Raw genomic sequence first — 18,335 nt, forward strand, 5'->3', positions numbered from 1 at the left:
CAGCAAAAGGCTTCATTCAGGTATGAGCTATGACTTCATTGTTAACTGCTGTCCCAAATTTGTACCCTACAGAGATAGATAGCTAGTAGGGATTTTTCATATTTTAGAAAAAAGACAAATCCTTCAGATTATTTTATTATCATGTACTACTTTCATCATCTACCACACTGAAGGGCTAAACTAGAGGGTTTTTAATACATATAAACACACACACACACACACACACACACAAAATATCACTACAGTGCAAATGATAGTAATCTATATGTGGAAACAGACCTGGGGCTGGGAACCATAGACACCTGACAGGGAAAAGTGAAACTCTGGTCCTAAGCTCTGGCATGAAAACAAGTACTTGTGCCTGGCCATGGGGGTGAGGCGAATGCTGCTCTTTGTACCAGTCATGTAACTCTCACAACAGAACTAGCTTGCCCACACCCTTGCATCAGGCAGAGTGCTACAACACAATTGGGGGGGGGGGGGGTACAATAATCTGAAAATAAAAACTCCAAATTGCTAGTGAAAAATCTTAAAAAGAGGCCACGTTTTACTGAAAAGGAAAATAAAATGTACCTCCACCACCACCCCAAACCACCACAAATGTTTTAAATGTTTTTATAAAGTGATTCTTTCATCCCACAGGCGGGGTAAACCTTCGGGTGTGGGGGAAGAAAGCAGCAGTATTAGGTATGCAGTGTTGCTAGGGAACACTCTAGTATTAAGGAGCAGCCCACAGCGGTTCAGTTGCTGGTGAAGGACTCCCCTCCACCCACCCTTTCAGCTTATTTAAATCGTAACACTGGGGTTAGTGGACTGAAGTGTGCGTGTAGAGAAGGAGGGAGAACCAGGTTTTGTTTTAAAAGAAGCCATTAGAGAGATGGATGTGGGAGAAAGGCAGGATGTAGCCAAGAGCACACCAAGTAAAAAGGAGGAAAAAGAGGGATGAAGGAGTGTGCGCTGGGAGGTGAAAGTAAGTAAACACACACATGCATATGTTAAAAAATAGAGGTGAAAAACCAAAAGACTGTCAAAATTAAAATAAAGAAAAAGGAGACAGGTAAGAGATATGCATGTAAAAACACTAGAGAATCAGTAGCATTAAGTACGGGGTTTTAGAGCAGAAATGTTAAGAAATAATCACTTGGAAACTTAATGACTATAAATACATATATTGAAAAAGACTATTCTCAACTTGGGCTTCTACTGCAAAACAAAAAGATGAGGTGGGAATTTAGATGTGGATATGAGCTAGAGAGTAAGCCTGTCATTCTGCCAAGGTGTCTACATCAACGACAAAAATCTATGATGGCCACAAAAATCTATGATGACCAGTAAATGGGCTTTGAACTATATATAGATTTTCAAATCTGATTCCTCCATTTGAGAACTAAAATAAAATTTGATAGTTAAAACTAGTCTATGATATTAGACATTGTAAAGTACTAACAATCCCAAAATAAAACAACACATCGTTTTAACGAGTTGTACAAACACCTCTTATATATACAGATTTTACTTTCAAAATGTTTAAAAATATTTTAAATAAAAAATATTAAATTATTTAAATTATTTATATAAAATTTAAATAAAATATTCCATAGATCCTTAGTTCAGTTGTAGAGATTACAATATCATAAATTGATCTAGGTTTAAAAGAATTAATATGAAAAATGACATTTCCATTGTAACAAGTAAAACAATTTAGCAATGATGTTACATATTTTAAATACAGGACTTAAAATTTGGAAGTGAATAAAAAGAACTTGCTTATAGTAGAAACAGAGTATAGTGTGACATCAAATGGTTATTCATTAATTTTCAATACAATAATTTATGATTTCATTACAATAATATACCTTCATTAAGATGGAAAACATATATTTATCTGCATGTGCTTATGTACATTTTCCGCTTACTGTGTAATTTTTTCTGTTGCCAAATTCAGGGCATCCAGATGCATTTGAGCCAGCCGTAATCCAGGAAATGTCAAAAAAGCCCCAATGAGTGAACAGAAAATAGCCAGGAAAAATTTGAAAGTAAGTTTTGAAACAGGACCCCTAAAAATAAAAATTTTAAAAATCTGATAAATTTTTTAAGTTAAGTTTCTAGAAATTTTTCTTCTAATCAATCATTTAAAAAAACCATAATAACAATAATACACAAAGAGTAAACTTCTATAGAAGGACTGTGCTTATTCAATTATCTATAATAGATTTTAGTGAACTATACACTGAATCAGGCACCTCTTTAGCCACATTTGAAAAATACAACCTACATATTCAACATAGAATTTGATATGTGACTCAGATATAAACTTAGTGTAATCTCTGCTGGCAGAAGAATTAAATCAAATTCAAGTAAAAATTCTATGAAAGATACTAATTTTATACAAATGTAAAAATTACAAGTAACAATATTTCTAAAGTGACAGTCCTACTTAAAAAAGAACTCTTTTTTTGCTAATTAAAAACAAAGAACCACTCATAGTAAATCTATTTTAATAAGAATGGAAAAATTTAAATTTAAATGATGCTTAATTAAAAAAAAAAAAAACTTACTGAGATTCTAAACCTTGCTTTTCAAGAAACTGCATCGCACTGTTTGAAAAATTTGTAAATCCTGTAGGGAAAAAAAATTATTCTTACCACTGAGGTAAAATACAGAATCATTCTTTGGAAAGAAAATGCTAGAAAACAGAGCATCTTAAACTTTGAAGTGACTAGTTTAGCTCTTTCATGTGCTAATTAGCATGCCATAATGCAACAAAATTTGGTTATTAGCAGGAACAGTCTTTGAAAACATCCTTTTGATATTTGTACATTCCATGAGTGTGCATAAAATTTGCATTAAGATCTGCATCTTTATCTACGGGAGTAAACTTTAGCATTACAGAAACTCACTGAATTATAAGAAAAAAGTGGAGAAAGAGCAGCATTTCTGCTGGTAAAAAAAATAAAAAAACTTAGCTAAAACAAAAAAGGAAGGAAGATATTACTTAAGAATAATAAAGGTTAGTTATTTATTTAGAACATTACAGAATATGCACCTCTAACCTAATTTTAAAAACTATCTGATATAAAACTTACTTGAATATTGAAGTAAAAAATATTAACACCAGATAAAGCAAAATTGATTTTTAAAGTTGTATGAATTACCTGTTTCGAGTCCAAATTCCAGATAGTTTTCTGTTACAATCAAGACTGCCATTGCTTTCACGAAGAAAAAAAATCCAAAGGTAACACAGACCGATCTTTCACCACCATCTTTTACTTTAAAATAGTGTGTAGTTAATGAAAATAGAACTTTGCTGCAGAAGAAAAAGTTCAGGAAAAAACTACAAATAACTTTGTGGGAGTTAAACACAACCATCTTTACAGGACTGGAATTCCAATAAAATTTGACTAAAACATCTATTTTGATTCTGCAACATGATTAACTATGAGGTGCTCTTTGGAAAGAAGTGAAAAAACTAATGAAAATCTGAACAATCTTCTAAGATTAGGACATAAAAACAAAGCAAATCTAAGTGAAGTCCATAACATTTAAGTGTACATATACAAATTAAGTTGTAATTAGGAAAAGAATGTATTTCTAGTTTTTCTGACTGAAATTTTACTAGGGATATTATAGTAATTTTATGGCATAGGTTCTCAGTGACAGACAAGCCAAACTAGAGGTTATATTAGGGAACTATCTTTTATTGGGACTTTGATTAAGTAGTTTATATTCAGACTGAACACACAAACACAAATCACAGGAATCATCTGTAAATCATTCAGTAACTCAAAATCTGGAAATTCCTAATACCCACTGGTAAGCTGTGGTACAAAAACAAAGTATCTGGTTCACCATTTCACAGTATGATTAAACAAAAGTTCCAGTTGACTACTCAAAGACAGCCAAAGGTTCAACAAGCAGATATATTAAAAATATCAAAATATTTTAATTTCATATGAAAATATTAAAGATAACATTTTATCTGAATTCCCCATAACTAACTTATCAAATCAAGATCAGATCAATGGGTGATCCAAACCAGAACCCAGATTTCCATTATACCAAATAGTTCTCCTTGAAGGCATAAACCCACCAAACAAAATAAAGTTGCTTTGCAAAAGAGTATAGAAAGGCATCTTTTACCTAAACTATATGTCAAGCCTGAAAATAATAACCACTGCCATGCAGTATTTGCTAACTGCTAGGCATTACCAATTAACTCATTTCACCCTCACATTATAGCCAGCTATTATCGCTACTTTATAGATTTAAAAAATCTCTGGCACAGACAGGTTAAGTAGCTTGCCCAAGATCACACAGCTAGATCAGAGGCAGTTGGGATTTCTAAGCCATCTGGATGCAGTCTGTTCAGATTATACTGCCTCTACCAAACTGTATGCAGCATGCAAGTAACATGGTAGTTTAGCAGTCACACATGAAATCTTTTACAAAGAGAGCTTCCATGACAGGAGTAAATAGTTCAAACATTCTCACAATCAGAAGAATCCTTATTCACAAATGGATGGGCAAGGATAAAGACTTTCATCCTTAGTCTTTAAAGGAAGCTGTCCTGCCCTGGCTGGTGTGACTCAGTTGGCTGGGCACTGTTCTGTGCACCAAAGGGTTGATGGTTCGGTTCCCTGTCAGGGCCACGTGCCCAGGTTACAGGCTTGATCCCCAGTAGGTGTCATGTAGGAGGCAGGAGATCCATGTTGCACTTTCATATCTACGTTTCTCTCCCTTCCTCTCTCTCTAAAAATCAACAAACTATTCTTTAGAAAGCTAAAAAAGGGAAGCTGTCCATTGCTGCTGTATTTAAAAAGTTAATATAGTTATTCCCATTCTCTATTATTAGATACTACCTAGTATACTGGATATAAATCTAGAGTCCCAGCTGCTTCTAGGTACGGCACTTATCCTAAGTTAGGCAACTTGAGGGTATTAAAGGTAGATGACATTTTGGCATCTTTCAAATGGAACTTAAAAATGGAAATAAATCACTACTACAATGTATACTCCATGATATCAAAGATTCTTGTCTCTTATCCACTGTTGTAGTTAGAACACCAAGAAGAGTGCGTGGCACATAGTAGGTACTCAACCAATCAATCAGTGAATAAATTTTGCCATAGAAATGTTTTACACAGTTTAGATAAGCTGAATTACTACTAATCATATGCTTTAATGGTAATTAGATCTTTTGAAGAACAATATCAGAAACAACACTATTTCCCTGGGATAATATACTTAAAGGAGAAAACAATACAGAAAAGGTTTTAGTCTAAGATCTGTTTGTATCATTGGCAATGACAAAAATAATTTTCCACTCATAGTTTTAAATTTAAAGGATTTCTGGGTTTTATAAAGGCTAAGGTTTTGGTGGATAGTTCCCCCTTTAAAACGTCAACAACAACAAAAGATACAAAGTACTGTACAGGAATAGCTCATCTTTACTCACCTATTGAATACAGTGGTACCTCGGTTTCCAAACATCTCCGTTGACAAACATTTCAGGTAACGAACGTTGTAAACCCGGGAGGAAATGCTTCGGTTTTGAACACACCTCAGAAGTGGAACATGCCACAAGGTTTAAGCTGAGGGCAAGATCCTGAGGCCTAGCTGTCGGCTGTTGATCAGTTTTTGAACGTTTCAGAACTCGAACAGTCTTCCAGAACGGATTGCATTAGAAAACCCAGGTACCACTGTATTTTTATTAACTTCCTTTAGTCAAGCACTTCATTTTTCAGTATCATCCCTTTACCACCTGCCCTTCACTGTTCTCACCTCAGTTAATTCTACTTTAGCTAAACTCCCTACCCACAAATCTCTCTGCTTTTTCTCAACTGCTAATAAGTAATTATGGAAACAAATTTGAGAAAGTATTTATCTTAGATCAAATGAACTTTCATGAGCTAATCTTGCCACTGCCCCACCCCTGCCGCAAGGTAGTATTATTTTCTAAAAAAAAAAAAAAATTATTTTATTTCCAAGCATTTTAGAATATAATCTACATGTAAGTTGGAGGTACTATCTAAAAATCACTGTACTAGGAAGTGGTTTCAACTTTAAGGACTATTATAATGATATTACTTATAATGTTATATTTTATGAAGTGCCTCATTTGCCCCTAAGACAAGACAAAACCAGATAATGAAAAGCTAGATATAACCTCTTTGAACTTTTTGACTAAAAAGACCTCTGCAAGTTTTTAAATTTGCTATAATGAATAAACGCTTTGGAACACATATAACCAAAAACACATATATGGAGCTTCAGCATTCAACTTCTGAAGACATTTACCACGTCTGTTACTTTCATTCTAAATGTTTTCTTATATTTACCATAACTCAGGTTATATACATACAAACACATATATATACACATATATATCCAGTATTTGAACAAATTACTTCTTCAATGTAAGAAATAAACAAGTAAACAAGCAAATGTCAGTGGTTTATAATTATTACCCCCACCAAATATTTAGCACCTTAACACAGGTTATCTTGCTCAGTTTAACTCTGTAGTGCTCTGGTTATAGAACAACACAGAAATTCGAAACTACTGAAATTAAAAAGCTAATCCACATAGTATAAGTTTTCCCTAAACATACTTGTGAATCTTCTTCCTATTTTGGCTAATAGCTACTAAATCATTTATAAGCAATAAGAGTATACTGCACCACTGCAGAAGTTGGCATAATTTTGTAATAGTAAGCTTAAGTAGGATTGTCGAATTAATAGAATATCAATTTCAATTAGAACAATTAATGGGTTTAACAAAGTACATTTACTTCCCATGTCATTTTAAGATGTAATAAGAATTTTTAAAAACTTTCCCACAACTTAATCATTGCATACATTCTATCACTATTTTTTCTCCTTTTCTATAAGAGTATAATTCATTTCAGCCCGGCGAGGCATGGCTCAGCAGTTGAGCATCAACCTAGGATCCAGGCGATCGGGGTTCGATTCCCGGTCAGGGCACATGCTCAGTTGCAGGCTTGATCAATGACTCTATCATCATTGATGTTTCTATCTCTCTCTCTCCCTCTCCCTTCCTCTCTCTGAAATCAATAAGATATATATATATATTTTTTAAAAAGTATATAATTCATTTCAGAGTTTCTGCATTTTTGCTCTCACATCAAAGACAAACACTGGCAGATTATAGTTGCTTAACGTAAAAACACTTCCCAGGGGAAAAAAATTATGAAGACTATACATCCAAGACAGGACTCTGACAGTATTCAAGAGTCTCCAGCTACGGGAGATAAAGAAAGGACCTGCCCCCACATCAGTGCAAACTCATCCCATTAACCTAGTGAAAATACATGGATCATAATGACAGGAACCAGCTGTGTGTGTAGGCAGAAAAAAAGGTTACAAAACATTGATCTAAACTATCTTGCATAATCTAAGCTTTTGGAATAGTATTCTAATTAACCAAGATAATAAATACATTGTATTTTAAATTTACATTATGATTTGGTTTTCAGCAGTGCAATTAATAAAGAAAAACTACAAAGTTAAGACTTCTCTGCTTAAACTTTCTAACTTCTCATAGGAGAAAACATATATCTGCGTCTATTACACAATTATTTAAAAAACTAAGCAATTTTAAAAGTATAACCTCATTTTATTTATGATTAATAAGTGATATTAACCATTTCCATGAAAGTTGAAGCAGGTTAAGTGTGAAAAATATGAAAGCAAGTAACAAAGGAAAAAACATGATTTTTAAATATATAGGACTACTAAAACTTTTCCCCATGCAAATAGTAGTTTTTGTACAGAATCTATCTCTGAGCACCAAGTTTTCTAAGAAAACAAGTTAAAAACAAGTTAAGTTTTAAAAAAACTTCATCTAATTTTCAACATTCAAGATGGAATTTATGAAACACAAAATACTGTTTCAGAAGAGGGATCATAAGAGTCTGTAATACAGATGCTCAAACTTTTCCCTTTAGGATATACTAACATGTTCTTTACTTATTTCTTCTCCAAAACTTAAAAAAAATAAAAAATAAAGCTGATGGTTCCTTTTACTAGTATCAAACACAACAGGTCCATCTCTTTCTTGGCATTATAAGGAAGAGCTTACAAATTGGGAGACTAAGGAAAAAGAAACTAAAAAACAAAATATAAAAACTCCAGAACTACAACTGAACGGCTTTTGAGATCCAGCTATGATATATCTCATTGCTTGAGGGCCCTGAGCCCTGGCTGGAACTGAAAATGGATACTGGAATCTATAATGGGGCAATTTCTAACTCATTTATTTACACTAAAAAGAGAAATAATATCTTTAGCCAAAACTGATATCAAAAGACCAAAATGAAATTTCTCAAAGATGACATCTACTACCAAACTTTGTTACCATAGAAATAAATTACACAATATGTCAACACTAACAGGAAAAAACCTCCACAAAATTAGATGTAATCTTATCTGTGAAGCATAATCTTCCCCATATCATTAATACTTAAATCAAATATAATCCTACACCACAAACACCTAAAACCTTATAATCCCTGCATCCTCAATTAATATTGAATACTGAATGAACCTTAAAATCAAGTATTTATTGAGTCCCCTGTTAAAAAAGAACCTTCCCATAACCCACAATGTAAAATACACATACAATATTCTATTAATACTATCATTGGGCTATGCCCATATGTTCAAGCTTTCAGTCAATAGTCCCCAAACCTCCACTTAAACCCGAGTGGTGTATTTATCATCTCCTAAATGTAATAGCTATATAGTCTTGGGTCATAACCTATCATCAGAACTTTCTTCCCTTCCATCTACCTAAGTAAGACTCAACTGAAGCCCTACATCCTTCATGAAGCTTGCCTTTCTCTCTCAAGCCAAAACCCATAGCACTAAACTCATAGCACTTACTACTATAATTTACTTGTCAAGTACATCATCCTGCAGTGTGACATAGTTGTAAATAAAGCATTCTCTAGATCTAGACTGCCTGGCTGAACCTTGATTCTACTCTTACTATGTGATCCTCCATGTGAGGGGTTAATTAATCTTTCTGTTTCCAGTTTTTCCATTTGTAAAATGCAACTAAAACACCAACTTCTAATATCAAAAAGTAATATGGGAATGTACACAAGGACAAAAAAGCTAAGTTAATTTTACTTTGGTACAATTCTTAATTGTGTTTAAATCTTTATCCTTTCCCTTGAAAATGTAATCCAAGAGGTACAAGCTTCTACAAAACACAGCAATGTGGTATAAGTTGAATACAGAGGTATGAGTTGACCTCTACAAAAGTAGAAATTGGACTTCCAACTTTCTACTACTATTACTTTCCTGTGCAGCCAGGTAACAAACTCCACTCTGACTCCAGCAGAAGACTAATATTAGCCTCTGAAGGAACTGAATCTAAAGTACAGTAGAGTTTAGATTAAGGCAACCGTACTCAGCACAGAAAAATTAAGTGAAAGTCTACATACTCAAAGGTATACTCACCTTTGAAACGTGCAACAAGCTTCTACACTCCAGGCAGGAGTTTACTCTCCTCTACAGAAACTAAAGACGCAAAGAAAGACCAACAGGTAATGACATTATGGGCTACCTAAAACAAAACCAGCTTCAGTATCACCAAGTCATTCTTCAGTGAAGCTAACCAAGCCCTACTGACATAGAATTTCCAAACTGCTTTTAGCATCTGACTCTTAAATATGAAAGGAAAGCCAAGAATCCCCAAACATTAGAGCAGGGAGCAGAAACCTTTTCTGTAAAGGACCAGGTAGTAAATATCTTAGGCTTTGTGGGCCATAACAGTCTCTGTAGTATATTCTTCTGTTTTTTAATTTTTCTAAACAAGCCTTTAACATTTTAATCATTCTCAGTTCAAGAGCTATACACAAACAGGATGCAGCTCACATACAGCAAGCCATAGTTTACCAACCCCTGTATTACAGCATAGCATTTTATATAAAAGACAAAAGAGAAAGGGTAAGGGGGGGGGGGAATAACTCAGAGAAAAGAGATGGTAAAGGCAGCAGAATGTATCTCATATATACACACACACACACACACGGGTTTTTATACATATATTATCTATATGAGATACATCTCTATTTCATAAAGCTGAGCAAAGATAAGTTCATCTTTGAAACCTGAACAAGATGCTATGGGAAAGGAATGGTTAGATACAAAAAACAAACAAACAAAAACCCTCAGGAAAATAAAAACCGGGGCAGGCAAAATTTTTAAACTAGATTTGAAAGATAAAGTTGAGGAAAAGTTTCATCACGCAAAAAGGGTATTAAAATGACAGGATCAGTCCAGGAGGCAAGCTATCTGACTAAGAAAAGAGAAAGCCCTAGCCAGTTTGGCTCAGTTGTTAGAGCATTGGCCCGCGGACTGAAGGGTCCTGGGTTCAATTCCAGCCAAGGGGGCATGTACCTTGGTTGCAGGCTCGATCCCCAGCCCTGGTCGGGGTGTGTGTGGGAGGCAACCAATCAATGTGTCTCTCTCACATTGATGTCTGTCTGTTTCTCTCTCGCCCTCCCTTCCACTCTCTCTAAAATGCAATGGAAAAAATATCCTTTGGTGAGGATTAAAAAAAAGAGAGAAAGAGAAATGGGGGGGGGGGGAAGATTACAGAAGGAAAGAAATGATCAGAAATAAAAAATAATTTCCAAACTCAAAGTTTCCAAATTAAAAGAACCTACCAAAAGCCCAGCACGAAGAATGAAAAAAAAAAATTCCCAAAGAACTACATGATCATGAACCTTCAGAAACCAGATAAAAGTAAAGATTCCTGAGAAGAAAAACAATTTAAAAAGTCATATGCAAAAGATTAAATATCATGACACTGTATTTTTCAAGAGCCACTTTTGAGGTAGAGGACAATGGAGCAATGTCTTCAAAATTATGAAGAAAAACACTGACAACTTAGAATTACCAATTTAGGCACTTTCAAAACTGTGAGGTCTAAAACTAGTTAGTTATCTCATGTGCACACTTTGGCAGAAAGCACCACCAAAACATCTGAACAAATCAAGATAGAGAAAAAACACTGAATCCTGGATACTGAACTTGGGAGAAAGTTCAGTAATTACAACAAAAATAAGTCCCAGGATGACAGTTGTACAATAGGCTTGAAGAGCAACCAGCCCAGATAAAAGTCAGAGAACTGAGGTCTCTAAGAAGAGTATATCCATTTGGGTTAAAAAGTGAAACTAACAGAAGTTACAAGTGACTCTGTGCAAAAGTAATCTGAAAAGCTAGTGGAATTAATAACACACACACACAAAATAATTTTATGAAATCATTAATTAATGAAAAAATTGCAAAAGAAGCTATACTACCTTATAATGCTCACACATATATTTAAATAGGAATAATAACCACTGAATATTGATTTCAGCAAAAATTGTAAAGTAACTACATTAAGAACATAATGAAGAGGAAGCACAGAGGATGGCACGTTTAAGAAAGAAATATCCTCATCTACCATAACTGATGAATCATTAGTATAAGCATTATATTTTAAAATATGAAGAGTTTCAAAGCCAGAATTAACAGCTAAAACAGAATCAGAAGTGGCCAGGGGGCAGGGAAGGGGACTCTTGGTTTTTAATACAACACTTTTAGTACTTTTTGTCTATAGAAACTATATATCCATATTATTTGATAAAGGTTAACATTTTAGAAAATTTAATCTGTATTTTAACAAAGTTTTGACCTACAATGTACCCTCCACTCAGGAAAAAAGTACATTATATCCTGGAGTTTAACAGGACCTAAAGTACATACAAATTCACAATGTATAAAATACACATGTATGCTCTTACTAATCTTTTCAATGTCATGCACTGAGATTATTTCCACATCCTATGAATTAAAATATAGTGAAATGTTAATGATTAATATTAACCACCTGTTAGAACTGTTTCCTATTCTTGTGAAATACTATCCTCATAAAAATCTTAAGATTTCAACAAAATCTAGTCCTTCACTGACAAAGCCCTAATACATATATATACAACCAGAACAAAACAAGTATTTAACATAATTTATAGAGAAGTAAACAGGTAGCTCTTCTAGGAGTTATATTCTCTCTCCAAACAAAAAATTCTGAGTATTTTCTAGCAATAACCCTAGTGTGTAACAGTTCATTCCTGGCCAAGAAGATTTGCTAAACCAACTAACGTCTATTTTGGGATTCTGTTTTGTAGAATCGTCATAATTTTTCAACTCAAAACTCAAATGCTTCTTCCATCAAACTTCTATTTTATTCCATTTATATGTAAGCCCAAAAAGTAGTACATGATAGTAGAATAAACAAAAACCTCCTAAAAAAAGACTTGTTAGCATTAGATATATCAGAATAAAATCTGGCTTTCTTTTTAAGAGACAGGAGAAATAAATACACTGTGGTATCCCATCTGGAGTTACTCACTGACAACTATGGTTAACTTTGCTTTGAGATCACTTATAGAGAATTCCTGTACTAGCTAAGATAGTAGCGAAGTTTCTTAGTGAGCTACTTATCCAATTTCTCTAATACCTATATAACAAATTGTTTTGAAATAAAGAAACAAAATCTGCTTATGCTCTAATACGATAAATATGCTTATTAACAGTAAGTTATTCACATAGAAGAATAAACTACACCTGAATTACTATAGGAATGGATTTCAAAATAAAATTTCTCTAAGAGCTATTTCCTTTGAATGTTTCTTCATAAATTGTCCACAATTGCCAAGTAAATTAGATAGACTTATTTTTTCCCTTTTATACATAAATACAACCTGATAATGTGAATAACATTTGATAACATACCAAAGTAAGGCCTCTATATTTACAGACATGTAACAAAAAACACTTATTAGGTAAAATCATGGCATTTATTTATTTATGCCTAAGTGGAAATAATGAGCAAGTAACCTCACTGTGAGTAGACTCCCCAAGCCCCACCTTTATCCCTCTAGTACTATTTTCATAAATCATTCTGTAGACTTTGATCAAGAATATGATATTAATAAATATTCAAAATTGCATATGCAAATCATTTTCTTCTTATTTAATAATTTCCCCCCATTATTAACCCCAGTCCTAGTTGAATGTACTGCCTACTTTAAGTGCTAAGTTATTTTGCTTTCCTTGAAGTAAACAGAATGTTAGGGGTAAGATAAAACTTTTTCTACTACATGGCTGATATTTTTAAAGTTCTAATTTAATATCAACTTTTGCAATTGGAATTTGGTCATAATTTCTAGATGCAAATACAAAAACTACAATAGAAAAGAAAAATCATGGATAGTTGGAAAGATTACTTAGTAGCAAAGTATTCTAAATGCATTTATCTTTGAAGTGGAAATAAGAGCTTTCAAATGATCAACAGTCTTAACTTTTAGTCTACAACTGCAAATTTCTCTCAAATCTAGGATAATAAATAAAAAATACTTATCAAGCCACTAATATGTTTTAACTTAGTTTAGATTCACATTGCTATAAAGACCCAATTCTTATATTAAGAAAATATCTTCTATACCTTAAAATTTTAAAATTATTCAATGTTTTATTGAGGAGGAAAGAGATCAAACAAGACCATATTCTAAGAAATATTTTGTTGCCAATAGACAAATCAAATAGATAGTCTCCTAAGGAAGAAACAGAGGTTTTCAGAAGTTTCTCAAAATTTATCATTATCTTATTGTTTCAACTCAGCTAAGAATTTTCATGTAAACTGAGAGTTTTCTACACTGTTCTAAAAAAAATCTTGTTTTGCTATCACTAACAATAATAAAAAACAACTGTTTTTTCCTATTCAAATAGTTAAACCTCCCACATCTATTTTTCCGTAAGAAAAGGCAACTAAAATACCCCAAACACATTACAGTATGCTTTCTCACTGCAAAGAAACCTGGAAACTATACCAACAATCTGCTATAGTGTGTACATTGAAAACTAACAATAAGTACATCAATCCTTATGACCTAGCAAGTAAAATCCTTTTAAAAACAATCTCATCCTATCTTCCAATGTTAAAAACACAAAACAAAACAACCAACTAGGATAATTTTTAACGGAAATATTTTTTCATATTTTGAGATAAAGGTTTAATTCGTATTCTAGTTAAAAAGAAACAAAACCTAAAATTCTCTCAGAGATAAGCTAAAAACTACTATGCATATGTAAAACCATCCCACGAGAAGCTTACAGCCAGCCAGCCTCAACCTAGCCAGATTGTGGACGGAAATAATAGCCAAAGATCTTTGAAAGCATAATACACAGGCTTTATTTTAAAATAAAAGAAAGCAAGGAAGCAAACAAACAAAAAACTATTATCTAATCTCCTGGATTAAAATAAAGCAAAACAACATAGGTTACTTAAGTTTTCAGATTCAGAAGGAAAATGATGATTTCCAAACTAAAACAAAAAGTCATACTTAATTAAAAATTAATAAACAGAAATATAACCCTATCTCTCAAATAACTTCCTGATAATGCTAGGTTTCTGAGCTGACAGGTGAATTAATTTGGCAATATTAATGTCACAGAAGATCTCCAAAAGTTTATAAAAGAAACAAAGCTTTGACACAACATGCTATGTGCAAATTTTCAAGATAAAACAAGTACCTTGGCTCAGATTCAATAGCTTTGACTGTTTCTTTCTCACTAGGAAATCTGATATCTTATGCAGTTCACTTCAGGGTTTAGTGTTTTGTTTTTCTTATTAATCTAAAACAGATTACTTTTGTAAAGTAAAAAATATAGTAATTTAGAATCTTTTAAGGAATTTAGAAGAGGTCTTAAGTTTGCTGTAGTTGTCTATTTCCTACAGCAAACAAATACAACAGTTAAATTACAGACCTTTAATTTACAGATCTACATATAGAACTGAGTAACACACATGACCTTAGAATTTATTTCAGTTTAAATCTAACACATGACTTTTTGCTTTGTATAAAATTTGCATGTCTGGAAACCAAGGCAAATTAAAATTTTAAAACATAGCCTTAAAAACATACATAATAGGGTTTTGTACCTTAAACCATCCACATTGTAAAATACAAGCACTGTGGAAATGTGACTAATGATCCAGTCCTTTAGCCAAATATAATAGGACTACTGAGAAGCTTTATCACTTTGTAGAATAGCTTTCTTCTCACTCAAATTCACGTAATTGATTCAATATTACTCTGTGATACAGCTTATTCATAAGAGGTTCTTTAAAAAATTTATTGTATTTTAATTTTTAAGTTTTACTTTCACCAAAAAAATCTGTTTTCTTCAAAAACACTTTTACCTTTTTACTTTTCCTTTATTCATAAATTTAAAAAATGTTTCACATTATAATATCAGTGTTTAAGACTTCGTGGGCCTTCACACAAAAAAGGCAATTACTACAACTGCTTCATCCTCACTGTAAGGCTTTCTTTACTCTACCTTCCCATAGTATGCAACCTGTCATAAATGGAATTAGAACACAAAGAATTAGTCAGATGGTTAGAAGCACAAATGGGTAGGACAGTATTCCTTTGGGTTTAGAAGTAATACTGGAAGCAGGTGTGATAGCTAAGATGCACGTACAACTCAGCTGAAGCAAAAGCAGGACTGACGACAAGAGGTGCTCCGTTTTATGTTCCAGCGTTCAAGACTTTAGTGTTACACATTTTAAAAAGTCATTCCCATGATTTTAGAACTTTCAAGAGTCTATAAAAATTATAACTGTTGTCATACATAAGTATGTCAAATAAAACTAATGGGGGGATAACCATGGAAATAAAAAACCATTTTCTTCGTCACCTTTAAGTGAACTAATTATTTAAGTTATACGTGTCTAATTTTGGGGGCCACTTTAACAAAAAAACATTTCATCAGTAACAACTGCAGAGAATTTCTGAATCAACTGATGTATGTATAACTGCAATTAAGTGGAGCTATTGTCCTATGTAATCAATGGGGACGTGTTTGACTAAAAAGTAGGCACATACAACAAGAAAGAAAAGAGAAGCCAGACAGAGGTCACTGAAACTGGACTCTGTTGTTCATAGGCTATGAAAGGCATACCAGATATGTTATAACTAAGATAAAAGATAGGCTATAAACAGATTCCTCCTTGGTTTTAATCTGGATATCTGGCATTTAATTCTGATTTCCTACATGCAGTTCAAGGCAATAGGTCATTTTCTCACATGGTACAAGTTTGAAGAAAAATCACCTACCCAAGCACAGACATGATTCTACTTTTCTTCTTCCCTAACCCCTTTGCGGAGGGTCAAAGTTGGCAGAAAACAGCTTGGAATCTAAAGCCCTTCAGCCCTTTCTGTCTTCTCTGGGATGGAGAGACAGGCAGCTACTAGATTCTCGCAGGGATGCTATTGTTTGGTGTCTTTTACAAGTGCACTACTTAAAACTAAGCAGAGCCAGTTTAGTGCTGAAAATTGTATGGGGGCCTTTGCTCTCACATTAGGCATTACTGAGTGAAATGAAAGATGAAATTTATTCACATAAACAATAACTAGAATAAGCTATTAAGTATTTTTTCTAATTTCTTGGTAAGGGCTGTATATACATACATTAAAAAAAACGATATCAAGAAGATGCATTTCTATGTAAACATCACTATTTTAATATCATACCTATAAACCACGAAGAAAATGAAGCAAGATAAGAATATTCCAAAATAAAAGTATTTCAGACCATGAGAACCGAAAGTATGAAAAAATTAACATGACACATAATCAGCTAGTACTAATTATCGTTAAAACATTTTTAGTGTGTTTTATATGACTTGATGCCTAGAAATGGGTCTTTATTCTGACTAAATGGTATTTTCACATATTTAATACTAAAGAATTAAATAGCAATATTTTAAATGCTTGAATTTAACTTGCTCTTGAAATTAGTACAACACTGGATGTTTCTCAAATGACACACATGATCAGTATTTCTACCCAGAACAATATATACTTTGTGAAGCTGTTGACTCCTAAGACTTTGTTCTGGCTCTTTTGGTCTAAATTATACCTAAATGAATCCAAAAGAACCAATGGAGAAAGAGCAGAGTTTTGTTGAATGTCAAATCATATCACATAATTTAAATAAAATTCACTTACAGCTCTAAAACCAGTTAGTCTCTGGTTGAATATAAAAATTGTAAGACATGCATTTATACTGCTTACACCCTAAATCTAACTAAATAAATCATATAGGAAGGAGAGTAAAAATCCCCAAAAACAAAGAATAGGAAAAAAGGTGACAGGAGAAAAGAGATTTCAACAAAATTTGGATGACACTAAGTAGATGGACAAGCAATAACTTTTTTAGGTTTCAGCTTTCTTTGCTATGCTGGATCTACAATAGGAGGAACCCAGTAAAAAGACCATTCATAATATACCCTGGAAGTCTGGAATTGGAGACAAGTACCTCTGAAGGCAGGGTTGCAGAATGAATGAAAACGGAATGATTGGCTGAATGACTAGTAATCAGACTTCCCAAATCTTCTGTCTTACCTAATCATACAGTTTAGATGACGGCCCTTCCCCAACTCTGGCAGAACCCAGAAGAATTAATGTTAAACCAGAGAAGACTGGGCTTGGGAGACTAGACAAAACTTGGGGTGACAATGAAGAGCTCACAACAAGGGAGGGTACTACACTGATTCACATTTAAATTACTGCCTGCACACTGAATGCTGAGTCTCTGAGTCTCCTTCCCCAGTCAGCTCCTACAACACTGGCTGTCAGACATACCCCACAGATGAGAAAAATGTGCAGGTCTTCTCTGGAGAAAATGATAGGCTTGAGAACCTGCAGACAATGGTATTTAGAGGTTTCTCCAAAAATGCTGCCAGGCCCTGGCTGGGTAGCTCAGTTGGCTAGAGCATTGTTCTGATATGCCAATGTAGTTGTGGGTTCAATCCCGGGTAAGGGCACATACAGGATTCAACCAATAAATACATAAATAAGTGGAACAACAAATCGATGTTTCTCTCTCTCTTTCAAACCAATAAATTAAAATTTAAATTTAAAAAAAGAATGCTAACTGGTCTTCAACTCATCATCCAGTAAAAGTCCCACCAATCAATAAGTTCCCACCACTTGCACAAAACTTCCAATATTTTCATACCACCCTGGAATATAAAGAGATACTGAAAGATCATAAAACATTTGAGAACAATCTTTAATATAACCGTGATTACAGCAAAAAAGGGGGCAGGGGGACTCAAACAATGCAAGGTTTAAATTAAAATGTAAAAGATATCAATATCCTTAAAAATAAAGATATTACACATCCATGACACATGAATGCTATGAAAATGGAACAAAGAAAAAGTCTTAAAAATAAAAAAATAAC

General features: G+C 33.4%; 1 protein-coding gene across 3 annotated transcripts in view; it reads right to left on the reverse strand.

Moving 5' to 3' along the window:
• The window catches only part of TMEM161B (transmembrane protein 161B), a 64,994-nt gene that overhangs the window by 10,894 nt on the left and 35,765 nt on the right, over nucleotides 1-18,335 (reverse strand). For 2 of the 3 annotated variants that reach the window (XM_016210323.2, XM_087815439.1), the window contains 3 exons: nucleotides 3,156-3,307; nucleotides 2,559-2,619; nucleotides 1,917-2,057 (listed from right to left, as the gene is read on the reverse strand). In XM_016210323.2, the coding sequence (XP_016065809.1) occupies nucleotides 1,917-2,057; nucleotides 2,559-2,619; nucleotides 3,156-3,307 (354 nt within the window). The remainder of the gene's footprint in view (nucleotides 1-1,916; nucleotides 2,058-2,558; nucleotides 2,620-3,155; nucleotides 3,308-18,335) is intronic. The other variant, XM_087815440.1, reaches the window with a different exon arrangement.

The sequence above is a fragment of the Miniopterus natalensis genome, chromosome 3 (assembly GCF_054644295.1).
Source record: "Miniopterus natalensis isolate mMinNat1 chromosome 3, mMinNat1.hap1, whole genome shotgun sequence".
NCBI classification, from domain to species: Eukaryota; Metazoa; Chordata; class Mammalia; order Chiroptera; family Miniopteridae; genus Miniopterus; species Miniopterus natalensis.